This window comes from Diadema antillarum, unplaced genomic scaffold, assembly GCF_040938485.1.
Source record: "Diadema antillarum isolate AM-2024a unplaced genomic scaffold, OU_Dant_1.0 scf00000127, whole genome shotgun sequence".
Lineage (NCBI taxonomy): Eukaryota > Metazoa > Echinodermata > Echinoidea > Diadematoida > Diadematidae > Diadema > Diadema antillarum.
In genome coordinates, this window is record NW_027271016.1 from 183,329 (window position 1) to 210,359 (window position 27,031).

Here is a 27,031-nt window from a genome sequence, read left to right on the forward strand (position 1 = left end):
CATTTACCCCGACCCCCTTTCCCCTCCCGGTTGGACTGGGAAACCTATTAGCAACGGTTAATGCGGCAAATACGAAAGAGAGACAATAGTAGGACAAATATTTGATTGATTGCATTTTACGTTAGCAATTGGCAATTTGAATCCGCATTGTGCCATCAGAGTGCATTATTATAATCAGAGTGTATTTGTTGTTATGGCAACAGCAGCTGCTTATTTCTAGTGTCCCCGTTAATCTTTTTTTTCATATTGTCTTTTGCTTTTTGTCGTATATCTTGTGGGAGGCCACACGAACAGATAAGATCCGATATTTTCATCAGGGCTATGTAAGATGAAAAATATCGTTATACTGACCTATATGATACTATACATCGTGCCCATCATGTGAAAAGCACGACACTATTTAAGATGAAGGTATGATCAACTATGGTCACAAAAATAGTAATCAAAACAAGTTGTTATTGGTAATACAATAGACAATGTAGAGTTTCCCTTTAAAGGTCACAAGCTTACAAGTACCGGGTTCTTTTTTTTTTTATTGTGTTTCCATCAATTATAATGGGAGAACATCTTACGACAATTTAATACTTGGAATGTCTAAACCTGTGGAGGTCAATTTGAAAGATCGTTGATAATATATAGAAGATCCATAGTTTCTTAGATAAACAGTATCGAATGCGATCCCGGGTGTTTTCGCGAGGTAAAAACAGGAGGTTGAATGTGACAAGTGACGCAGGAAATTGTTTTCAAAGAAATGCATACTTTTTTTTTTTCATTCAAAACAATAAATCAGTGCGATGATCCAGCTGGCAATACGGGATGATATTTCAGATTCAGAAAAATCAACAACACCAAATAAGGGATATGTCATAACTCTTACGTCATGCGCGGAATTGAATTTTCCAGATACCGTTTAACTATAGAATCTGGAACCTCGACAGCTTTCATGAAGAGTAAGTGTGTAAGTGAGCCGAGCCAATCGATAGTGATAAATCTTGAAGTACAGTCGCTGTTACAAATTGAATGAAAGAAATACTACTACCGTACTGTGAAAGAAAAAAAAATGATAACTGCCAGAATTTCGAAAAAGAAAACCTAGAAACAATGCAAGAACGATACACACACCCTTACGCACAAATGGATGGGGACAAACGCGTGCACAAACACACAGTCACACACACACACACACACACACGCATTCCACACCTTTTCTTTTGCACTTATAAGCGACTGATATGCCTCCACCATATTGCATGGTTCTCCAAATATACAGGTCTAGAGATGTCTTGATAATGTGAGATGACAGTTTCACATACATGTAATTGGCAAAGTAATGAAATGACATGTGTGTCACAAATGTGTTGAGTGTTTTCTTTCCTCGAACTAGGTTTCATTTGGATGGATGGCTAAATTGTTTAGGCGAGCAGGTATTTGGGGATTTGAGTATTTTATCTGACCTTTGACCCCCACGGCCAACGACTCTTCAAATAATTATTAACTGCAAGGTAACATCCATTTTCATGATAATACTTGAGCTATTTTCAAAATATGGGAAAATTGTGGCATCTGAACATTTTCCCTGACCTTTGATCCCATGGCCAAAACATTTCCCTACAGAATCATTGTGCAGTAATTCATGTACTAATGTAGCTTGTCTTATTAAGTCAAATGCATTGGGTATATAATCTCCAAACAGTGTACTTAAAAATATGTACAATAATTCTACAGTTTTAACTCAAGTACTGTTGAAAGAATAGGTAGACTATGCTGATGTCCACACATCGAGATATTTTACCTAAAGATTCCAGCAGCATGTAGATTATGATCAAGTCTTCAATAATGTGTACAAAAGGTGCTGTTTGCAATGATCAAAAATTATACATTATTACCATTCTATATTTCCTTTTACTTCTCACATTTAAATTTTCTTCTTATAAATTTTGCCAAAATAAGCAAATTAATGACACAGATTACACTACGAATAGTGCATACTTTAATAGAAAGCCAGAGACACCTGCAGTTGTTATTATCATGTTCTGGTCGTTTATTATACATACATTAAATGCAATATAATCTACCGTTGTACCACAACAAAGCAGAGGGCATCAGTTCATTGTGTTCACATACAGGCTGTATTTACAAATTTCTTAACGTTCGAGTGATGTGGTTTTTTTTTTAATGATAACTCAAGTCACCATAAATCCCCATCTGTGAACATTGAGAGTCTTATAGTTCTTGTTGTCATTTTTCTTTCAGGAAGGAGTCAAGCTACCAGTTGGAGGTAAAGCATACAATGTAACTATGATTCTTGACTCGTATTCAGATTCACGACATGAAAGTTGGGTACACAAACTGTGCTCAAAAGACAAATGTCATCTGCTCCTTTGCCCAGCTGTTTAATAACAATCCCTAAATTGAGTGAGTGGTCCAGTCACACCAGGGACCCAGCCTATGGAATGTGTTCTTCCATTGAATAATTTTTTTAGCTTGCATATACTGAAATAATATGGGAAACAAACATTGTTTTTTTAAAGTACACGTATAATAGTAGCATGTAACAGTGGAAATAAATGTGCAAGTGAAGAGTTTGTTTGCAAAAACCAATAAGTCCATATTTGCCAAATGGAGATATTTGCGATTAAAGGTCAAGAAAAATAAAGGGAATAATAAGAAAATTTTTGCTTCTTTTGACCATAACTTAAAAATATACCTTTTTATGTAGTGACCAATACATCATTTAAAAGGTATTATTTTGTACTTTATGACAGAGATCATACTTCAAAATCTTCAAAAATTGACTTATCGGTTTTTGCAAACAAACCCTTCAAGTATTCATTTCAAAATCAAAAGCTTACAGTCTGATCACAACATTCATAACTAAACGACTGACATGAACAGTCACGAAATTACATCAATCACATGGCACATGGCACACACAGTAATTTTGATGTGATGGCAGTGAAATGAATATTGAAACATAATCAGAGCAATCTTTACTATGACCTTCTACTTTTATTATATCCAGGAAAACCGACTAGGAAATTAATTCGAACGTGTGAAAATTGTAATCATGTTCACACTGCATGTCAAAACATGGCATGACATGTTCTCATTAATTGAGCACACCATATGTACGTACCAACTACCTCAGGTAAGTGCGCAGTGAAAACTTACTGACACACTGCAGCATTACGGCTAGATGCTGCAGATTCAGCTTTTATAAGGACACACAACGCATCTAATTCTTCTTAAATTCCCGTGGGATAAGTAATCTTATGCTGTTTCGGAGGACATGGCCAGTCATATCACTGAATGCAGGCCCTGTACCTTGACTTGCCGACACCTTCCATCTAACACAACTGAATCATTTTAACTGATGCATTTTTTTTTCTAGCAGTAAGGTACTTTAAACTGCCTTTTAAGAAATAAAAGTAAATAAACTATAATTTGTAATTTCATATCATACAAAACTGTGGTAATTTTCCTCTGACAAGTTACTCTCTCATCAAAAGAGAATAAAATGCATAGACAAAGTAAACACAAAACCTTGACACCTACTTGACTTAAAATTCAGAGACACACAGTAAATTCTGTGATGGTATCTGGTCTACTTCATGCTCTAAGGACACGATTGCATTTAATTCATAAGCATATCATAATCTTTATCCAGTGGAACATCTTGTGAAATTACAGTCAACCTTGCATAAGTTGAGTGATACCCTATGTCAAAGGTCTTTCCAAGTCCTCTTCTCTTTATACTCTATTGATTTTAATCCCTCATAATTAGAATTTTCTCAAAGTTAAAGCTATTTCTCCATTCCAAACAGATTTGACTTAGGCAAGGTTGACTGTAGCTACATTGTGCACCTATTCAGTATTTCACTTTCTAGGGTAGGTACAGATGAACTATGATTGCCACTCACCTGAAATTCACTGAAGAGTGCATGGCAATAAACCATTGAGACAAACAAAAATCATGTTCTGAAGTGCCCCCATGGAAGCAGCTATTTCTTTTTGTTGTATTTGGTCACTCCGTTTGGTCTACATATGCAGTGCCATTGGTATACAGTAGATGGGTTTTCAGTGGGGGACAAAATGGAACAAAAGTAGTCATCACATTTTAGTTACCTAGCTAACAGCTCTAAGGATGCAATGACTTCCCACAAGTCCAGCTCATCAATTTTAGACACAGTGCTTGCAAAGACATGCCATAGTTCCTTGCTGAATGATGAAGGCAGCTGGTAGAAAACTTTCTGCTCCTCTAAATACCATGTAGGTGTGCACATGTTCAACATTTAGCAGCGTGCTAAGACTGGATCCTAGGATGTTGCTATCACAGAGTTGTTATAACCACGGGTGCTGCTCAGCTTCATACGGCTTGGGCTGGTCGAAGCTCTCCTCGATCGGCTTGCTGAAGGACGAGTTCTTCTTGAAGGGCGTGTCCAGCGTCTTCACTTGGGATACGCCCTGCAAAGGATTGAAACACACAGAATTAAAACATCAAAATGGTGATATGAGTAATAAGGTATAAAGAAAGAAACTACTGCAATATATCTGCCAACCCTGTAGCTCAAGAAATAGAAACAAGTACATGTAGGAGTAAAATTTGAACAGATAGATAAAAATTTTTCATCAGTCCCTCAGACCTCACTTTTAACTGATGTTCATAAGGTACACTTTAGAAGGATCATTGGTTTTGAATATGCAGCTTCTCCTTCTTCACTCAATCCCCTCCCCCCCCCCCCAAAAAAAAAAGGAGTGTCATGCTTAATGAATACTGCTACCTTAGACTACATGAGTGTATTCCATAATGTTGTCACAACTGTCTACTCTAATGCCTACGCTGTAAACTGAGCTCACAAGAATTTTCATAAATCAAGTATTGCATGCAGAGAAAAATTGGTCTTCAACAACACTTTCATGATAGACACCCATTGCAACAAAGTACCGGTACTGTATTGTTTTGGTCAGATTCAGTTCAGGTTTCTGTTTTATTTCATCATTTAACTAAACCTACTGCAAAAGAATGTGAATTAAAACAAAAACATCTAACCTCACTGGTTCTAGTGAGCTTGCTGATGCTCTAATAAATATACACGTAGTTTTATATCAATAAAGATTGTAAATATACCTTGTTCTTTGTGTGATAACTTTTACAAGATTGTATGTGTGCATTGACGCCTATATCAGTAAGGTGCGATGACACAATTTCTAGAAAATTCTCAGCAAGGCATGGCCACCAATAATGGATCAAAACTAAAAGAGATGATCACTGCACTCACATGAATCTTCTCCTTGTGTTCACTCCAGAAAGTGATGGGTTGCTCTGTGTTGACGTTGTGCTCATACTTTGGTGGGGGCAGCACGGACTGAAAGTCATCGATGTTGAAGTCCTTTTGCGTGACTGACTTGTACTCGGCGATGGGTTGGGGTTCACTGACCTCTGCCTGAATGTCCTGCGTGACCTGGGCAAGGAGGGCTCTCTCCATTAACTCCTTTTTCTTTCCTACAATCAAAGACACACACAAAGACAAGACAAACATACCAATGAATGGCCAAGATTTACATACACAAATTACATTGGAAACTGATACTTCTACAAATGTTGTAAAGATTAGATAAATCAATTCTTTTTTTCTGTAACGTTGGATTTGTTACCTTATGATATAACATTAGAGTATAAAGGATGTCCCAAGAAATGTTCTTTGTCCTAAAGTGCAATACATTTTACCATATATAATGATGACTTTAATCAGTCAAGTTTTGGAATACTGTAAAAGCGGACATTTTTTGTGCAAGCAATTTTTTGTGCTCAGCAGGGTAAGATGTGCATGTATCTTGCTTGTTTAAATTCCATGGAATCAAAAGATTAAAAGTACAATGTAGTGTAACATATAACAAGCAAAAGTATTTGCATGAATTTATTTTCACGCTAATTTCTGGTCACATGAAATGCACAAAAAATTCCAACTTTTACAGTAATGCAAATACACCAATACCAGTTCAAAGGAATCCTGTTTTCTTGTTTGAATGTTGATGGGAGCTCTGTGTACTTCAATCTTTTGGGACTGTCATGGGCTCATTGCACATGTTTTAGAAACATAGACACTACAATGTATACCGCTTACCAACTGTCCTGACTTTTGATTTCTGTGGTTCCTGGTAGGAGTCCATACATGTCGAGAGTTTCTCAGCTGGAGCCTCCAGCTCTCCTGTCAAAATACCCTTGTGGCCATCTTTGTAAGGCAGTGAGCTGTTTGAGGTGTAGCCCTCGCTGTTTGCTAAACCGGCACTGTCCAATCCAGTATCGTATACTTGTCTCTGAGGAAGCAGTAATAGAAGTAAATTTCAAAGTGCTTCATCATCATTTACAAACAACGCATAATCAGTTGAGGTATCTTTAACAGTTATTGTCCCTGTCCTGTTTTGAACCCATCAAGGGCTATTTGGTTTTTGAACCAACTGTATGTTTTGCTGTGTTTTTATTTTCGTGAAATTTGTGAGTTGACTGATATTCGTGAAATACTGTCCCCCTCAACACAAATACAACTTATGGGGCCTACATGTACAATGTACACTGTAGACCTACACTGTATACTGTAAATCATCTCCAACCAAATGGAATGGCCCACTCACATGGAATTCAATACCAGACAATATTTGTAAAGCTACCTCTTTCATTTACGAACGTAAACTTACAAAGAATTTAACACAAAATTATCATTCATAGCTTCATGATTTCATCCAATCATTATAATTCAGTTGTCTTTGTACTGTCTCTGTAATGTAAATGATGTGCTCATGTATCACTGCTGTAGATGTCTTTTTTGTTTTGTTTTATTCTTCCATCTGTATATCTGTTCATCTCCTTGTTTAAAAAATATGACAATGATTACCACTAATGCATTTTTTTTTTTCATTGCTTACCTGGGTCGGCCAGATTTTACAAAAACTTTTAATTCCTCATTCACTGGCTGCTTCCCTTCAGCTGATCATATGCATTCCATAATATATCTGTCTTCACTCTGTGCTTCGTCATGATTGTTTGTCAATGTCATTCTTTGATGTTTTTTTTTTTAATGCTGAACAAATAACAATACTTCAAGCAGTAACAGCACAAACTCTTCCTAGTTCTAGTCACTTCTACTTTACAGGAGTGTGCCTTTCTTGCTATTCAACACCACACGGTTAATTGCAATGCATTGACGCATCTCGATCAGTCTAAACTCTAACACGTTAATAGTATTAGTAGCTTCTACTTCTACTTCTACGTGGATACTCAGCAACGTCCAAAACTGGATATATTACGCCAAGGTGTAACTTGAGTGCATGTGAAGCCGGTGGTGCATAATATGTACAAGTGCAAGTAAAAAACCATCCCTTGGAGCTAGTTGGATGAGATGTGAGCCCTGAAGATGTCCACGGATGGAGCTGTGATGATGTCTACCGGCAAATCATTCCACAGCCTTACAGCTGTAGGCATGAAAGAGTATTTAAACACATCTTCGGTAGAGTATGTTGTTAGAGGCTGATATCTAGCTGGATGATAACTTCTCAATCTCGTGTTGGACATTGGAGAGAGATAGTTGTCTTTATTGATTGCAATGAGGTTGAGTGATATCTTGTAGAGCATGATTTTGATGGCATTTTCTCTTCTGGATTGGAGCAGAGCCCATTGTAGTGAATCAAGTATTGCAGTTACACTCTCAGTACGTTGGTATATGTTCTTCACAAATCTGGCAGCTCTTCTCTGTATGGCTTCGATCTGGTTGATGGAGGTCTGATGGTATGGGTTCCATACAGTTGAGCAGTACTCCAGCTGTGGTCGTACTAGAGAGACGTAAGCCTGTTCTTTTAAGTGTGGGTGACATCGTTTGAGATTTCTTTTAATGAGACCAAGCATCCGATTTGCTTTCAAAGTGATGTTATTTATATGAGTTTTCCATGTGAGCTTTGAGGTGAATGTTAGACCCAAGTAAGGGTATTCAGTCACAGATGAGAGTTGTTCCACACCAAGATGGTAGTCAAAGCCAACATTGTTGCGTCGGTGAGAGATCTGCATTACATGGCACTTATCTGTATTAAATTTCATCTGCCATTTAGCTGACCAAGAGTCCAGCATATCAAGATCTTTCTGGAGAGCTCTGCAGTCCTCAGCATTGTCTATTACCCGATACATTAGACAATCGTCGGCAAAGAGACGTATTGGGGATGAAACAGAATCTGTTATGTCATTAATGAAAGTGAGAAATAATAAGGGTCCGAGTACGGTTCCCTGCGGGACACCTGAGATGACATCTGTCCACTCGGAGGCTTCACCGTCAACCACAACACGTTGGGATCTTTTGGTAAGGAAGTTTTCAAGCCACTTCCAGAGAGGGCCACGTATTCCATAGTGATGTAACTTTAAGAGTAATCTTTGGTGTCGCAGCTGCAGTACAGACTTACAGTATATGAAAATGATTAGGGATTGCTCTGTCAAGACCCACTAGCACTACTATGGCCAAGACTCAAGTGGGAAGTTGCTAAGTTTTCTTCTGAAAAGGAATAGGAGTAGACTAGTTACTTAGGGTGTCTAGTACTGTAGTGTAGTAGACAGAAAGATCTGTCTGTCCGGAGGAGTCTTTTATATTTTTGACGTTATCGACGTTCGAAGGAGGGGATCCATGAAGCCAGACGCAGTCTCCGCGGAACATTCCCCGAAGAACCAGATACAGACCGATCTTTCGGGGGTGTCTACTAACATTAACAAGTGATATTCATTTCTCATTTTGTCACCGCAAGAATTTGCCACTCATAAATTTTTCTTACAAGTCCCAATTCGTGCAATGGAGCCAATGCGTTCAGTAAACGATACTCACCTCTTCCACCCAATTTTCCATGAGACATCGTCCTCCAGAATTATTTAGGGTCCTCGCCGAATTTAGTGTCGCCATTTTTTACTCTCACAACAAACTCAACAATCCGCAACAATCTGATGTCTTTGATCTGTGCTGTGGAGGTTACTCCTTTAAAAAGACGGTCGATGTGGTGTTGTAGCGTTTTCTAGGCCTACCTGCTGCTGCTTGGCTAGCTACATACGGAGATTTACTACAGCTAGTTGTTACGTTCAAAAGTCCTCTTTGACAAGTGTGTGGCCAACTTCGTATTGTAAATGTACCGTACCGTGTGTACGTGTATACGTATTGTAGGAATTACACTTGCAAATTGTTTACTGTTTCTATGTCAGCAAACTCCGATAGCGAGTAATATTGGCAAATTATTATCTTTTGAAACATTATTATATAGTTTTGAAATCGTCAAAATTATTAAAATATAAATAAAATAATAATTGTATTTTATTTAAGTCTACAACTGCATTATTGTACACAATAAATTTTAACATCTAAATTCTTCTCAAATCTTTATGAGAATACCTTGGCACGGAAAGAAGATGGCGACTGCTTCGGTAAGAAAAAAATATCAAGTAATTCGACAGTGTAAACAATATATTTTATTCCAAAAATTGTCAGTAGGTTTTGATGTTCAAGGGAAAAATTATGTTATCTACTGGAATTCCCAAATCTCACCTGTTGATGTCATATCGTGAAGCCTGAATTGAATTGCGAGTATCGAGTACACCGGCCAGTTTGTTTAGTAGTCCGATGTGTTCAAAATTGCGTTAGTACTACATTAGTAGGTGTAAGGTACTGGCGTGATCGCGCGTGATTGATTGTCAACACTAACACTAAAACAGTGACAACAGCAGCTATAACCAAGTTTCTAGATAACCAAATTTCTAGATAGGTAGTTGAAATAGGTTCTAGATGCAAGAGTCCGTCAGGACTTTAATAGTATATGATCAGCCCTTTCAGCGAATTGTTCATTTACTAGTCTAGATCTAGACTCAAGATATCTAACTAAACATTAACTTGTTACATTCTAACAAATTAAGATAACTGTTACTAGACCTATTTTAGTGTTAGTAGTGTTAGTGTTAGACAATCTAATCATTGACATTATAGGCCTAACTGTTATCTGATTATTGTTCCTGATCCTGTTGTGTGCTGCATGCCTATGTTAGCTCTAACGTTAGCATGGATTAATGGCCTACTGTACGAGCTGAAATTTTCGCGTACAGATATTTTCGAGAATTGCTACTTGGAGGACATTTTTCACGTGTTGTTAATTTCGCGGTTGCGAGGGTCTAACTGAACTTAGTTATTCGCGCGTTGTTATTTTCGCGGTTCAAAGGCGATTCGCAAAATTCGCGAAAATGAAACCACCACGAAAATTTCAGCTCGTACAGTAATCTAGAATATTCTAGAAAGAACCATGATATTAATGATAACTGGGACAGCACAAACGCGAAGCGTTTGGGCTGCGCGCTTTAGGATTTTGGATCTGGGAAGGCTTAGTATCGCAGCTAAATTTCACCTTAAATACTAAAAACTGTCAATTTGAATAAATATACTTACCGATGAAGTCCAATTACTGACAACAGGATACAGGAACGGAATAGTCCACTAATACTGTCCATTTCTGTTCAAATCGATGACTTAAAATGACATCCGTAAGGAGAGATTTGTGAGAACGACAACTGCTCTTAAAGACGGATTTGAAACCTCTGCGCTTGCGCTAGTCGGTAGCACTTGGCAGTGTAGCCTTTTTGACCAGGCACTCTTGCTGCGCGACATCATGTGGCCCCCAAAGGCTCTCTACTGGGGGGCGTTTCATCAACGAGTTCGTCGGAGGTTTTCACCGACAAATTTGCTATCAGCCAATCAGACGCAAGGATTTCAGTAGCTTTTAACAGTTGTCAGGGTAAATCACTGACAAAAAGTTTCATGAAACGGTCCCCTGGTGTGGGCAGCTATAATTATAACTGTGTTTAATACACTATAAATGAGTTATGGAGCGCCCCAGCGGGGTTAGAAATAACCAAGACCAAGAGCTCTTCTAAATCTAATGTCATTAGAATACGTTTCTTAATTACCACTCAAATAATGTACTCTCACGTCACTCTCAGCTCAGTTTAGTACGGTTATTAAAGATCCTATCAATGCAATGTTGGACATAGAGCTTCGGCCGCAACGTCACCCAGCTCTTATACGCATAAATATATGCTAATTCATAAGACACAAAACCGGTATTCTGTAATTTCCCCACAGTTTAATTTACTAGTAAAAATGGCACAGTCACAGTCTGACAGTTTCTGTTATGAAATAAAAAGGGCTGGATAATGTAAATTGATTTTACAGTTTAGCTGTGCAGCCAATTGTACAGCGTCAATTTGGTAGTATCGTGCGCATGAGGCATTTTGAAGGGTTCGGGGGTGTCCCCTGTCAACCCCATGTAGTGCTAGATATAGTAACTAGTGTTCATACGTATTCATGGTATTTGAGTTCGCAAATCATGCACATAATGACTTATACATTCTAATAACTATGCTAATTTTGCTGGTAAAAAGCTGGTAAACTGTAGTTAGTTTGTAGTAGTGTAATTAGTAGTTAGTGGTTTAGTTTGGAGCTAGCACAAGTGACTCTATATACAGGCACTCGAGGCGACAGTTGCATTGAAATTTGCTGGTATCATTGTACACTGTACATGTACTATCATGTACAAAAGGCACACTACATTGAATGTTTAAAATGTGTATCACAATAGGTTACCACAATTTGAACATACATGTGTATTACTGTATAACAACCACCTGTCTATAATGACTACATTGCATGTTTCTTTTTTTTTTTTTTTTTGAGTAGTTGTTGTAAGCAAGGGTGACTGTAAATGAAACAAAGCACTGATAAGGTGCGATGTAGAGTTTCACTGTGCCAGTCATTGCAATGGTGGAGCTATTGCAGTGAAAAACCAACGCAGGAAGTTGCATCTTTTTGACTGCAGGCTGGGCAACACTTCGATTGAAGACTTCTTCTAAAATTAGATTGTATCTCAAGTGAGAAAAACACTGCCATATTTCTTACATTTATTGTTTGGAAAGATGTTCAGTACAAGCATTTTGTTCTTTCTATTGTTTCATGTTTAATTGATTATGGTCATGCATCTCATTTCCATTACCTTGCTTTTGAGAAATGGTCCTTGTTTCTTATTTTGCAGAAAGGAAAGCGCAGTGATGTGAAAACATCTGCAAGAAATGGAAACAAGGGACAGTGGGCTCAGAAGAGCAACCCAGATCAAGTCAAGAAGATAGAGCTGCTCAGGGAAATTGATCAGCTTGAGAAAAAGTATGTTTATGGTATAACAGTATTTTGAAAGAAAAGTTTCTGGCCAGAATTTCTAACAAGATCTCTTTGTTCCAGTTCTACTGATTTGTTGCTGATAACAAGTGTACTTAAGAAACTAGCATATTATTTTCACTGTGAAGACTTCCAGTCAGAAAGTAATGCATAATCTCAAGTGTTAAAAAGAAAGAAAGAAATAAACACACTGTTGACACCCCTTTAGTACCTTCCATGTACATGTACACTAAGAAATTAGAGCCTTTATATATGATCACACTTTGTCCGACACCAGTCAATTGAAATCTGAAAGTAACACTAATAACAACAGCCAATCAGTATTTCCTATTTCATATCAAAGACAACGATTATGCAGGTTGCTTCTGCAGTGATCCCCAGTGTACCATATATCAGGAAACATTTCATTGATGATGATATTGATGACTACTCTACTCAACATGTAAGATGTAATTCCACAACAAATGGAGTGTTCAATCCGTTTTCAGAGTTGTTGCGCTTGAAAGAGAAAAGAGCACTCACATCTACAGCAAGCGGAGCGAATTCAGACAGGAGTACCACGAGCTGGAAGAGCAGGAGTCAAAGACTGTCAATGACAGGAAAGCTGAGAGTGAGTATAAAAGCAAGTTTGGCATCACATGCGTTGTCATGACAATGACCTTTAACCCTTATCTGAGCAATTTTGTGTTAGGAGACATAAATTTAGGTACCAGTTTCATGCATGCCTGTCCAACATGAAATGCAGTGTGTGCTGCTGCTACTGTCCGCTGGCTGCCATCTGAATAATGTATTGTAAAGCAGTATGCAAGCAGGTCTTGCTTAATATATGGCATCATGAGAGTGACCTTTAACCCTTAATTTAGCTACTTTGTAGTTGTAGACTAGATTCCAGGTGCTTTCATATCAGGCTAAGATGAACTGTTATGTGAGGTGCTCCTGGTGTAAGCTGGCTACAATCTTAATATTGTATTTCTGTATATGGCTGTTGTGTAGTCTGTTTACTGCCAGATACACACTTTGTACTGTAGGTGTGTTACAGCAGGCAAGAACAATTGTGCTACCCATCAGATCAGTTCTGTGTTCAAGTAAAATTGGTGTTTACTCATCACAGTAGACATCAGAAATGGTCTTGATTTTAATCTTACCTTTTGACTTCATGTCATAAATGTTCACAGGGGTTCATATGGAAAATTTGTTTGCATACATTGCAAATTTTCAAAAGCATCCTAATTGTTAAATTCATATCTGACTCTTTTAGCGACACAATGTAAACGATTACATTTCCTGTTTCTACTATAAATAGGCAAATTTTTGTAATTTTTGTCCCAATTTTGTGCATATTTATTGAATTCAATGTGTTCCATCTAATCTTTCTTCAGTACTATATGATATGTATGCAGTGATAGTGAAATTTAACGATATGAAGATGATAATTTCTGCAATAATAATCTTCAGGACTTACATGTAATGAACCTCAGAGCATCACCTCCAAGAGTAAACATGTTATGAATCTTATTTTCATGTGACTGCAGAGACCAAGCTGTCGGGACAATTGTCCAAAATGAGGAACAGTGTGGATAAATTCCAGCATCAACTGCAGAATGTGCAGCCAACTCCAGAGTGTGAGTTTTCAAAACAAGGATTTTTATGATTCATTTTTCTCCTTCCACATCCTCTTTCTAGTGCTGTGAATGATCAATACATAGATCTGTGCTTTCATGACTCAAATCTTTTTATCAAAGTGCTTTCTTTGTCTCTTGACATAATTGATATTTTTAGTGATTTTATGAATTATGTGATTCTGAATGCAAACTTTACATTAATGGCTTGCACACATTCTATGAATCACATTTTTCTATCTCTGCATTACAATTACTGTAAAAGTGGAAATTTTCGCGGTGTGGAAATCTTAGCACATATCGCGCAACCAGAAGCTAGCGTGAAAATAAAAGCATGCGAGCATTTTTGCATGCCATATGTTCCAGTAGTTAATGGTCTTATTCTGCGTATTAAAAACACGCGGAATTCCTCTTCCCTAGCCAAGTGTGAAAAATAACTCACATGAAAATGTCCACAGCAATCTGTATTGTAATTTGTGTGTTAAATGCAAAGTACAATGTACAGTACCCATTGTAGAATTTATATTATGCCTAGGATAACTATACAAGACAGCAACATGAAGCTGTACTGTGAGATCTCAAATGGCATTACTTAACACGAGGGTTACAATACTGAATGTTGATATATATGATTACATTTGATGACACTTACCTACTTTGCATGAGCTTTAGTCAGCTGACTGCAATGCCCTGCTATTTCATGTCAGTATATTACGTGTGTGTGTGTGTGTGTGTGTGTTTAGTTCTATTTTGATCTCGAGTTTTTTATTTGAAATGTTGAAAATGACCACAAAAGATAACTTCTGCATTGTTTATTTTCTGAGAGTCACCTTTTCTTAAAGGGGAATCATCCCAAACATGTACGAGTTAACATGTGAATTCAGTTTATGCAGAAAAACTAAAAGAACACATCAGTATCAAAATTTTGAGGAAAATTGAGGTTTCTGTAACGTCCATTTGCCATCATCACTATCATGTGGAATTCTCATTCTGTTTTCTTTTCAGAGAGTAATCTTAAACTCTGACGTCAAGTTTTGTATCAGGATAAAGTAATTTGCGTCTTACTGGACACATTTCATCTTCATGGAATAGTGCTCTTTCCAGATATTCACATGGAATGTACTCCATTATGTATGTTTCATTCATTCCTAATCCCTAAATTGCTTGATGTAACCTTGAATAGTGGAATTCTTGGAGTATTTTTAAAATCCTGGTATGTACACAGGTGGGAGAAACTCACCCACCCTCCCCCCACCCCTAGATCCATTTGATCAATACAATAATGGAAAAGCCTTGCTCCTGCTGTATACATTCTGCGGAAGTGCCCTCATAATCCTCTCAGTGATGTCACTAGCAAGGCCAGGGGAGGGTTCAAATCTCTGTGTTCCTTGAATAATGCATTCTAAATTCACAGACTTGTTGTGTCCAGAGCATTTGCTGGACATGTTTTTTTTTTTTTTTTTTTTTGTGGTAGCGTGAAGGGAATGACTCCCTTTACATAAAAGGAAAAAAAGTGTGATCTGAAAGGCTGTTAAGGGCCTTGTGCATGATAATTCAACACATTGTTCCGTCTAATTAAAAATCTCACTTTTCTTTGAAAGCTCTGTATAGCTGTGTGATAGTGTGAATGATGGCATGCACAATAGCCCATGCTGCAATTATTAAGCCTCTGGTGTCAGCGGCGCTATGTGGTGATACAGACTCTTTTGTACTCTCTCTATCTCTCACGCACTCCAGTTGTAGAAAAGCTAAAGGAAACAATGGAAGACATTGAGTCTGTGGTCAATGCATTCAAGGATCAACAGAGGAAAATGTAAGTCACTTTGTATTGATCAGTCACACACATACATGTGATCTTTCATTGTAAAACCAACAAGTTGCCAAATATTCCTCATTCCAAGAAAATGGAGGAAAATAATGCTAAGCTGATTTTTTTTTTCATTCTATTCATAAAGAAAAAAAGAATCCACAAAATATGTGGAAACATTATTTTGACTTAATTGTATGCTATGAAATGACACATTTAGGTATCAAGGAAGGATTATGCATGTAGATGATATCAAACCAGCATATGCATATGCATATGCATATGAGTTTGATATGCATATCAAACCAGCAACAAGAATAACAAACTGCAGTTTACAGAGAAATAATCCCATGCAATGTTTTGTGGGTTTTGTGATGTAAGGTACATCACATCATGATGTTCCCTCTATAACATGCAAACATGCATATTTGTGTTTGTGTGGCAAAAATGAGATGGAATCAATGATATGGATTTTGCAACAAGTATGGATTTCTGTATCTATTTTCAAATGAGGAAGTACAGTTTACTTTTAGGAATCATAAAAGATGACGGATATTTATGTGATAAAAAGCATATATATACTATAGACTGTTCTTATGGAACAAGTCTTAATGTATCCATGTCTAAATGAAATAATATAGCCCGACTTGACAAAATTGATATTGTAAGGAGAATGTCATGTAGGACACGAATGAATGCAAAGAAGGATACATAAGTACTTGTATTCATAAGTGAACATTACTAAATATGGCTGGTTTAAAATGGTGCGTAAAATGGAAATGCCTTTCAAATCTGAACTCATTACTGGTATATATTTCAGATGTGTTTTGGTATTCAAGCAACTACACTTGTATGAAATGTTTCACCATGTACACATAAGCGATCATCTTGTGTTTGCTGGTCAGAGAAATGCTCAACGATTTATCAGACAAAATTACCAGTCCTGAAGAAGCAAGATGCATTCTGTATTTGCTGATATGTTTGATAATGTTACTCAATATTGTTTGTGCTGTTACATCATAAAATGAATTGTCTGTGAGTGGAATTGAAAGTTTTAGTAATGTCACCTGGGCCCTGTTTCATAAAGCTGTTCGTAAAGTTACGCACGACTTTATAAACGACTTCATAATGGCAAATCAAGTGGGTTTCCTAATCATTGTCAATTTCAATAACTAGAGTTTGAAATTTGCAAATGATAATGATTACTCTCACATTTTCACACACATTTGTAGTTGAAAGTATATTTTTGCCCCAATTTAGATGAAATATTGACATATAGTTGTACTTCGTTAAAACGTAAGAAAAAAAAATGGGCACACATATTGGCACTTCATATTCCAGTCGTTCATTAAGTTCTGCATAACTTTACAAACAGCTTTGTAAAACAGGGCCCTGTTATGTTCCAACATTGTATTACCTTGTTAGTCGTCGCTTTGCCTATGTCTCTAAGTTCACTTTCTTTATTTTGCAGCTATGAAGAGTTGATGAGGGAGGAAAAGATGTTGTGGCAGGAGATCTTGGCTGTTGAGAAGAGATTTGAATCCTGGGCCCAGGCTCCACCCATCACCATCCCCCAGACCAGGCCTGCTGCCAAGCCTCAGCCAGTCTCCTCAGCCCGCAGTGCTCTGTCATCCATGCCTCCAGAGGTGGCTGCATTTGAGGTAAATTGCAACTGTTTACCTGTATTCGTGTAATGCTTTGAGCTAGAGTGTGAGTGTCTGTAAGCGGAGATGTGATGGATGGAAAGTGTGCGAAATTTGTGAAATAGTGAATGAGTGATATTTTTCCCCTATATTTTTTGCCAAGTTTACACCAATTATCTTCTTTGGAGTAGCATTGATACAGAGGTGCATACAAGCAGATTTCATGTGCTTATTACTGCCCTGTGATTATTTGAGGAATAATCATCGTTATTGTAATTTGAGAAATGTCTGATGCTTTCATCAATGTATGAAAATGTATTTTCTTCTTCACCATCTTCATCTTCTTCATTTGTTTCTTCTTTGGTTTCTTCTTCTTCTTCCTTCTATTTATCGTCATATCTTTTCATATTTGGTTATCATTTTTTTTTTTTTACTTTGAAAGAATCAAACCTATTCTTGTTTTAGATGAATACTTATGCCAAGCATCTTGTGTACTTCTGATAAGATAATAGGCAAAATCTAAGCTCCAAAACTATAAATGACCTAAATCAGTTTTTAACCCATTGAAGACAAGTCCCGAGTATACTTGGACAGGTGTCTATGGAAAATGCATGCTGTAGCAAAATCAGCCCATCCTCAACGGGTTTAAAAAAAATGTGATAATAAATAAAAACACACTGCTCAACAGCTGAAATTCATGTTCACCTTACAGGCTTGTATCAGCAACCCAATCCTTTGTTTTGGTGTGAAGGTAATTGTGCGTCATTTTGAAAATGAGAATATCAAGAAAGTGATCATGCCACAAGATGCATACCATCATATTGCAAATTGCAATGCAGGCAAATCTTTTGCATTTTGGATCATAATATCATCATGCGTGTAGGGGCGCTATGGCACAGTGGATTAAACTCCCGACTCCCAATCGGAGGACCCGAGTTCGATTCCCGCCCAGTGCTTATGTCCTTGGACAAAATGTTTTTACCCACCATGTCCCTCTCGACCCAGGCGTATTAATGGGTACCTGGCAACGCTAGGATAATAGTAATGGCAAGGCCCTCTGGTAGAGCAGTGGCAACACTGAATAGGCTACCTGGGATAAATAAGACCCTGTTATTATTGTTATCATCAGCTATCCAAATCATCTGTTCCCAACTATTTCACAAAGGATACACACTCCAAACACTCTGGTTTCAATGCATAGCAGATGATCCAGCAACTAGCCCTGCATGGTATTACATGCTTTCTATCAGCCCCTTCATCCCTTTCATCTATTTCCTATTTTCTTTATTGTCCCGGCACAGAGATTCCTTCAACAGACTGGGGGTCACCGTGGAGGCTGGGATGAGTATGACCATGGGACGTTCATGAGGATACGAAACAAGTATAAAGTAAGTCAACTGATTAAAATTAAATTAAAATGCATGTGAATGTTTTACAGTATACATTGACTTCTCTTTACTCCTTTCCTAAATGGTAAAAAGAAAATGGAAGGTAGGGTGTAGACTTCATTATGTTTATAGGAGTAGTGATAGTAAATGATTTTTGAGAAAGATTATTCTATTATAATGCTTGGAGGATACAGCAACTTTGCTACCTGGTATTATTTTCATATCTGACATACCGATATGCAGTTTATGTCATTTCTTTTTTCTGTTTACATGAGTGACTCTACGTTTCCCTTATGCCATTTTTTCAACAAAGCTCAGTCAGTTTTGATCGAAGAGTACCTGAAGGGGACATGATGACATCATTTTGAGGTCACATATGCAGAAGTTTCAGCGTTGTTTATCATAAACAGGGGCGGAGAGCATTTATGGACGAGGCTGCAGTGTCGATGCCAGGCCGCAACATCACAGATGTTACCGCCCACGAGAGCTGGTACCAAGAATACTCCATGCTGCTTCAACGCAAGAAGGAAGCTATTCAGAAGTGGCGACTTGTAAAAGAGGTAGAGAGAGTTTATTGGCAGAGTTGCCAACTGATGTATTTTGATGGTTTTTTTTTTTTCATGTTTGTTATGCCTTTTTTTGTTAGAAAAGAAGAAAATATGCTTCAGAAATGAAATATATGACTATCTGAAATTTAAGGTAGCATGGTTTGTATTTATCGTATCCCAATATATGAACTGAAGTATATTCACGTTTGTCTTTTTCCCATTCAGGATACCATACGTGTTTTTAAAGCATGCTTCAGTACTATTGTTTGATAGGCAGAGGTTAAAATGGCTGCCACAGGATGGTAAATGTAAGCCTTCTCATCATGCATTACTTTTCTATGTTGCTCGCTGAGTATTTGCCTAGAAATATTAATGTTTGTTTCTTAGGGGGAAAAAACAAAGAAGAGGGTATTGGACTGTTCACTGTTGATGTAATCATTACTTGCTAAATGCCACTGTGGAGCATGAATGCCATACAAGTGCAGTGAACACAAAACACAAAGCAGATTGCTCAATAGCCCCATGTACTGTAATTACACACCTGAACATGCTGGTCTTTCAGTTCTAGTGAAAGAGGGATTATCAGGTGTTAATGCACAGTGAATAGTTTTGTAGACCTGACCAAGGCTGAATAAAGTCTGGTGTCGTTGCTGCATGTATAGCAACCAGTATACCCTGAAAAAGATGGTACAGTACTCTCCGCATAATCGGGTAGGCTCAGGCAAAGCGTTTCTTACCCGATTAAGCGGAGTACCCGATTAACAGAAGAACACATCTCATTCACATTTGACACACACAATGTGTATGTATACATGCATTGTACACTGCACCAAACACCTACACTGTATGCTTGACATGCGTGCTTGCAAGGCACATTATACATACCTTACACTTGCCCAGTCAGGAGCAATAATTTACACTCTTGTTATGGACAAATATGTCTTCATAAAACTTTGTGGTTCGACTATACACTCCTCTCTAACGTGGAAAATTTGACATTCATGATTTCTTAAAGTGTTATATCTGTGATAAAATGTGGATAGAAAGTGGATTAGAAGAAAATTATTTACCCATTTATGCGGAGAGGCAACCCGATTATCAGGTAATTTCAATGTGCATTGGATTTGACTTTGACATTTCTACCCAATTAAACGGAGTACCCGTTTAAGCGATACCCGATTACGCGGAGAGTACTGTATTAGAATTAGATGTACTCATTCAAATTCATGATTTTCTTCCGTCAAGATGTTTTCATTGCAACTGATTGACAAATTGCCCTACATCGACGTAAATAGGCACTGAATTGATCAGTGTTTTAGTAGTAGCCATGATAAAAAAATCATGGGCGTACATACTCGAGCAGGATTTGAACCTACGACCTCCTGATCACCGGACAGGCGTCATCTCCACTAGACCACCGAGCTTTCGCCCGAAAGCTAGTGTTGGTTCTAATCCTTATAGCATGCAGCGGGTACTGCTTTGTTATTCAAATTCATAATTTTCTTCCGTCGAGATGTTTTCATTGCAACTGATTGACAAATTGCCCTACATCGACGTAAATAAGCACTGAATTGATCAGTGTTTTAGTATTTGTCAATCAGTTGCAATGAAAACATCTCGACGGAAGAAAATCATGAATTTGAATAACAAAGCAGTACCCGCTGCATGCTATAAGGATTAGAACTTACTCTAGCTTTCGGGCGAAAGCTCGGTGGTCTAGTGGAGATGACGCCTGTCCGGTGATCAGGAGGTCGTAGGTTCAAATCCTGCTCGAGTATGTACGCCCATGATTTTTTATCATGGCTACTACTAAAACACTGATCAATTCAGTGCCTATTTACGTCGATGTAGGGCAATTTGTCAATCAGTTGCAATAGATGTACTCAGTTCCATGTGTGTGGTATGCCTTATATATTATTTGCTGTCTCACATGAAAACTCTACCTTGAAGTTTTGTCATGTGAATGCCAATATTCTTTTTCGTTTTGATGGAGAGGGGGAGGGGGTGGGGGGTGAGGGTTCAATCTTGTGCAGTGCTGTGATTTGAAGAGAGTAACCTTAGCTTTGCAGCCAACTATAAGTACACTAGATGCTACCAGCATAGATATTGGCAATGAGGACTTGTCTTATGTTTTTAAACTAGAAGAAGTATTGTTATACAATTTGTAGTGTGTAATTCTTTTGGCATAATGAATTCTGACCTAATCCTCATGAAAAAGTGAAAAGATAACCTTGCAGAGTGTTGCCCTCCTCCCTTTCGCTTACGAAACAATATTTTACTTTTAATGGGTAAGTTGAAAACTCAAAACTCGAGTCTCCACCTCCTTTCCCCTGCCCCATTACCAATAATGTGAACCCTCTTTCACTTGTAAATCTCGTTGCTGTACCGTTGTTATTGTTGTTGTTTTTGTTTTGTTTTGAATAAAGGCTCAGAGGGATGAACTAATGTCCCACGTGGGAGAGGAAGACGATGCGGATGTGGCCAAGCAGAAAGCCTCGGACAAGGCAAAGAAGAAGCTCGAGGAAGAGAAACATGAGAGATTCTCAAAGCTGAACGCCTGGAAGGTATTATCACCTACCATAGACTTTATATGCAGTCATGACAGTAACTGCTGGATGTATGATGTTCAAATAATGTACATATGACTTCTTGCTCACTCTATCTTCCCAGTGGCGGATCCAGAGGGGGCGCAACCGGTGCAGGCCCCCCCCCCCTTTTATTTTTTGTTAAAAACAAAAGAAATGAAAAGAAAAAAACTGAAGTGAAACCCGGAAGTGGCATCAGAAATATTAGTCACGCCCCCCTTTACATAATTCCTGGATCCACCCCTGCTTTCTGTTATCTTTGAAAGGATATGACTATTTTATCTTATAGTGTAAATTGCCGCTGTTGTAGAGAACACATTGGTATATTTACAACATATAGCTGTTCATCTAGAGTTTCAGTATACAGATCCAGTTTCTTTGAACTAATTCAGGTCTTAACTACTACTTACCTGACATGCTCACCAGCAAACTGTACCCCTGTGTGAAAGATTGTAATGATAATGATGGTGCGGATATGAAGAACAGCAACTGATTGCTTGTAGAATGTAAAGATCCCCTGGTGAGGTTGTGTTACTAAGGCACCTTGGTTCTCTGTTTTTGGTTTAAAGAGAGTTTACAAGATCACCTTTGTTGGTTGTCTGTACAATATCCCTCAAATCCAAGAAGACAGAACAATCTCCAGCTCAATCCTTGATGTGCTTTATCAGTGATAGCGTGCATATAGTAATGTAAGAAGATTACATGCACTTGTAAATTGCATATTTCTACACTTGTGTGTAACATACTTACAATCCACGCAATAAATTATTGCTCTCAATCAATTGCTTTTGTTTGTTTGTTTGTTTGTTTGTTTTTTCTGGCCAGTTATTACCTCCAGTAACAACTGGATAAAGATGAAGGATACATTTAAGTTGTCTTTTAAATATTTTTGTTTTGACAGGTGCAAAAGGAATTAGAACGAGCAGCTGAAGACGAGAGGAGAATGGAGGAGGAGTACAAAAAAGCCAAGAAGCAAGAACTTGAGAGACAGAAAAAGGTATCAGCTGGCTCATTTCTCACTGAGCTACTTTTTTATGGACACTCCCTCATGGTGGGAAACAATAACTTACTTTTGTACCACACTCTTCATCGTCTTGAGGTGAAGTTAAAAGTGTGAATATCTTGTTATCCCTGGCTTCTCGATTGCCGTCTCCACCATCTTCAGTCTACATGTCTTGAGGTACCTGGCTCCTCATTTGTGAGGAGCCAGGTTCATTGAAACAGAAATTGGTTCTTTAGGAAAACAAGTCTTCGTAATGTAATTTATGACATGGTGATATGGATCCTAATCAAATGATTGGCTGAGAGCCATCTTGTAATCAGTCTTTTATTTTGCCCAAGGGAACAAATTTACCTTCCACCAGACATTAGTATATGACTCGTACTAGCAACCTCTCAATGCTCAGCTGCATGTGTATTACAAACGCATTGAATTGTTTGTCTGTGTGGTTCAGTTAGCTTAGAGTGGATACTGGTATGATGATCTCGCAAAAGTAGTTGCCACAGAAATTATGTTATCACACTGTTTTATAAAACAAATAATGCACATTACTTGGTCTGCCAGTAGAATATTAACTTTTGACCACTTTGCAACACACTTGGCTTTGCCTCATACGTTTGCCACTGTTCCAAAATGGCTATCAGATGGATGATTCTATTAACAACACCCTGTGTATTGTGCATTATTTGTGTAAAATAACCTTTATTTGCTTGTCTATTTGTTCTTTGTGCAAATTTTTTGTTGTTATTTTCAGATGGAGACCAAGGCTCTGGTCCAGATTCACATCCAGGAGCGGAAGGAGGCGGAGCTCTTGAGGCAGTTAGAGGAGGAGACCCGCAGGGAGGCAGAGGCGGAGGAGAAGAGGCGGGCAGCGGCCCAGGAGAGAGTGCGCTTCCTGGAGCGGGACAAGAAACAGCTGGAAGGGAGACTAGCCAAGGAGAAGGCCAGGGTGGAAGAAGAGCGACGGAAGAAGCAGAGGCTGGAGAGACTGAAGGGACAGGTCAGTTCAGTTGCCATGGTTACTGTAAAACGAGGAATGTTCCCGTGCATTTTGATTTTGCGAAATTTCGCGAGCGCCAACATTCGCGCAATCAGAATGCGCAAGGGAGTACTTTTCTACACAATATGCATTGGATGCTGATGGCAATTCGCGAAAATTTCTTGCTGCGAGAAAGGCTGTCGGCTCCAATTCGCAAAATTTACATGCCGCGAATATATTGCGTTTTACAGTACCGAGTGTGCATGACCAACTTATCACCAAATTTTGTTGTTTCCAAGGAACACATGACCGCAGTAGCTCTAACAGCATTGATTGGATTCTTGTCTTCACCTTCTTCACCTTAATACTCAGCAGGATGACACTCCATACTTATGACATTTTTTTTGTTTTTGTTTTCTTGCACTGCCTCCCAAGGGCAGGCAAATTTGTCTGTTAAAAACTTGGTGATTGATTGAGTACAGAAACGATTACAAATGCATCGCTCATTATCATGCAGCTAGCGTGATCACAAACTGCCGGCCTTGTCTTGTGTGTTTGTGATGCAACCTTTTCAGTATTAAAATCAATAATATTGTGCTTCTAATGGTGATAAAGTCTTCAATAAGAATTATACAAATGTAACACAGTTGCAGATACATGGTAGTAAGTAAGAACCACATTTCATATGCATTATTTCAGAAGCAGTGATGCTTTCTGGCAAGTATGGTCTAGATAAGTTGTTTAATTCTGTACATTGCATGGAAAATTTTATCAGGAAAAAAAGAGAAAAAAAAACGTTCAGGAAAGGATAAGCATTGTTATGATGCCCAATATGTAAGAATTATGCGAATAAACTTTGTGACATTCATTCACAAATTCAGGTGGAGGTTCAGGCAAAGAGGGATCCGACTAGGCTCTACCAGCTGACGGCCGGATGGAAGGAGAGAAAGAAAGATACATCCAGCGGCTCCAACGGGCCTGTGCTTCATATACCCCACAGGTGGGTGTGGTCATTTCTTCACAAGTATGCATCAAATGTGTTTTGCCAGTTAATGCCATGAACACTTCATTTTTCTGCTCGATTGATGTGCATGGAATACACACGAAAAGAAATGCAAGTTCCACAAACACTGCTGGCTTACGGTTTATTGACACAGATATGGATGCATGGGACTGTAGGATCGATGATAAACTGAATTGACCAAATTTTGATCAGGAATGTTTTTTACTCTCTTCCACCAATTACAATGTATGTGCTCTGGCACTTAGCTAAAACTTGTCAAGCTTTTTCATCAGCGTTCAGTAATCCATCCAGACTTGATCTAGTTGTATAAAATTAGCAAGTCCATTCAGGTGTAGCAATGTGCCTCAGTTCAATAGGCAGACCAGGGTGACACAGTTGGGATTATGTGGATTACGAGGTAGGTAATCTCCATTCATTGACAACGACCCAGTAGTTTCCAGACATCCATGTCAGATTGCAAAGAAAGCACTCCGGCAGCATGCATGCAAAAGGGTGAACAAAGCAGAGTAATGGTTAGGCCGAAAAATCATCCCCCCCCCCCCCCCCCCCCCCCCCCCCCCAGCCAGCTGCACAAAAGTCAAAAGCCAAAAAAGCCCGACCTGGTTAGGGTTAAGCTTTATTCTCCTTTTTATATTTTGTGTCACATGATTGGGTAAGAAAGTTCTATCTCTGTGAGGCATTATGGGGGATTTTTTTTTTAACCTGCAGTTCACATCATGTCTCCCAAAATTTTGAAGAAAAAATACAATGGTTGTGTTGTACAAAAAATGCAGACATGTCATTAGTTTCAGCTTTGCATAAGATATTATAGAGCTATTATAAAAGTAGAGTGTGCAGACCAGTGACGGATCCAGGGAGGACTGCAACTGGCGCACGCCCTTCCCCCCTTTATTTTTTGTTGAAACAAAAGAAATAAAAAGAAAAAAATGGGGGGAGGGGTGCGTGCGTCCCCCCTTTAATTTTGTAAACGGGCCCCCTCTTTGCAGAATTCCTGGATCCGCCCCTGCAGACTATCTATACAGGTCTGCCAACATTCCCACATCCAAATCAGGGAGATTCCACGCAGCAATCAGGTAGACATGTGTGTGTTACATGCATTTCAATGGATGAAAATAATTCCCAAATCAGGAATTTTTCTAATATTCTCTTATTTAGACATGAACAAATTTTGACATTTTCAGGGAGACTCCTGCAGCATCAGGGAGACTTGGCAGCGCTGTGTATTGTCATAATTGTATGAAATGGGATGAAATGGATTTTCATGTTGTCTCTTTGTCTCTCTCTTATTCTCTTGCTTTTTGTAGAGCAATACCATCGTGGAGGGCTGGACCTTCCTGAGAGACAATTTTATTCCGTCGGCACCAAACTTTTGATTCCCTCCTATTGGAAGTGAAACTTTTTTTTATCTCACCCGAGAGGAGCACAGCTGTGTCATCTGCCATATTACGAACAGATCACTCACATGAGTATGGCTTACCTGTTATCAACCCTGACAGCTTTAATGAGGAGTGAAAACTGTCAGTGTGGTATTGAACATCATAGTTCTACTATGAAGTGAAGTGTTAGTTCCTGAGATATAGTGGACAGTTCAAGTACTACAGCAGAATGGCACATTGTAGACCACTGTCACCGGTTGTGTTTAGCAGCAAGCAGATGTCACTCGCAAGTTTGCACAACTTTCCACCGCTTGATTTACCCCAAAACTTTCATTTGGTATCAGAAGAGAATCATTTCAAACTTTTCCCAAACCACCCATGCACTTTCTCTAAGAGAAATAAAGAATGCCGCACCTGAGTATCAACAAGCATTATGTCCACCCCTGTTCCAACATTCCATTTTCAGAGCCTCTTCTAAACTTAACTCCATGGAAAGGAAGTGGTCAATTTGACCCACAGGTTCTTGATTGTTAAATGGCCACGAACAGCTGGTTAGAAATAAGCAGAAAAACATAAAATAAGGATCAAAAACAAGAAAGTAAAATTGTCATTTCATCAATTAAAGATAATATAAAGTTTTGGTACCTCAAAAGTTTCCCTGAATTTCCTTGTCTTAATTTGTGTTTCAGGTTAAAGTACCTTTCATATAACTAACACTGTGAGACTTACTCGCCCCAAAGTGCTCTCATGTCTTAGTAATCATGCAATTAACTGCGACCAGCAGCCCCATACGCATAGCGTAATGGGGCTTCGCATTGTAGCATTCAGG

General features: G+C 38.4%; 2 protein-coding genes across 2 annotated transcripts; one reads left to right on the forward strand and one right to left on the reverse strand.

Annotated features, from left to right (window-relative positions):
- Positions 1–4,341: 4,341 nt before the first annotated feature.
- On the reverse strand, positions 4,342–8,933 carry LOC139720331 (sperm-associated antigen 8-like). The gene is made up of 4 exons (XM_071631693.1): positions 8,859–8,933; positions 6,126–6,318; positions 5,280–5,503; positions 4,342–4,464 (listed from the first exon to the last, which is right to left on the reverse strand). Exons 1-4 carry the CDS (start codon positions 8,931–8,933, stop codon positions 4,342–4,344), a joined length of 615 nt encoding a protein of 204 aa, XP_071487794.1.
- A 497-nt stretch (positions 8,934–9,430) lies between these two features.
- LOC139720355 (coiled-coil domain-containing protein 112-like) lies at positions 9,431–26,244 on the forward strand. The gene is made up of 13 exons (XM_071631723.1): positions 9,431–9,445; positions 12,094–12,221; positions 12,722–12,843; positions 13,766–13,855; positions 15,590–15,665; positions 17,131–17,320; positions 18,604–18,690; positions 19,101–19,250; positions 21,665–21,802; positions 22,725–22,820; positions 23,578–23,823; positions 24,684–24,802; positions 26,131–26,244. Exons 1-13 carry the CDS (start codon positions 9,431–9,433, stop codon positions 26,162–26,164), a joined length of 1,491 nt encoding a protein of 496 aa, XP_071487824.1. The 3' UTR covers positions 26,165–26,244.
- The last annotated feature ends 787 nt before the right edge of the window (positions 26,245–27,031 follow it).

Coding starts and splice junctions, on each gene's coding strand:
- LOC139720331 (XM_071631693.1), bottom strand. CDS start 8,933: ATGGCGACACTAAATTCGGCGAGGACCCTAAATAATTCTGGAGGACGA. Junction 6,319..8,858: donor TGGAAAATTGGGTGGAAGAG/GTGAGTATCGTT, acceptor CTGCTTCCTCAG/AGACAAGTATACGATACTGG. Junction 5,504..6,125: donor ATCAAAAGTCAGGACAGTTG/GTAAGCGGTATA, acceptor CTTTGATTGTAG/GAAAGAAAAAGGAGTTAATG.
- LOC139720355 (XM_071631723.1), top strand. Junction 12,222..12,721: donor ATTGATCAGCTTGAGAAAAA/GTATGTTTATGG, acceptor ATCCGTTTTCAG/AGTTGTTGCGCTTGAAAGAG. Junction 23,824..24,683: donor TGGAGAGACTGAAGGGACAG/GTCAGTTCAGTT, acceptor TCACAAATTCAG/GTGGAGGTTCAGGCAAAGAG.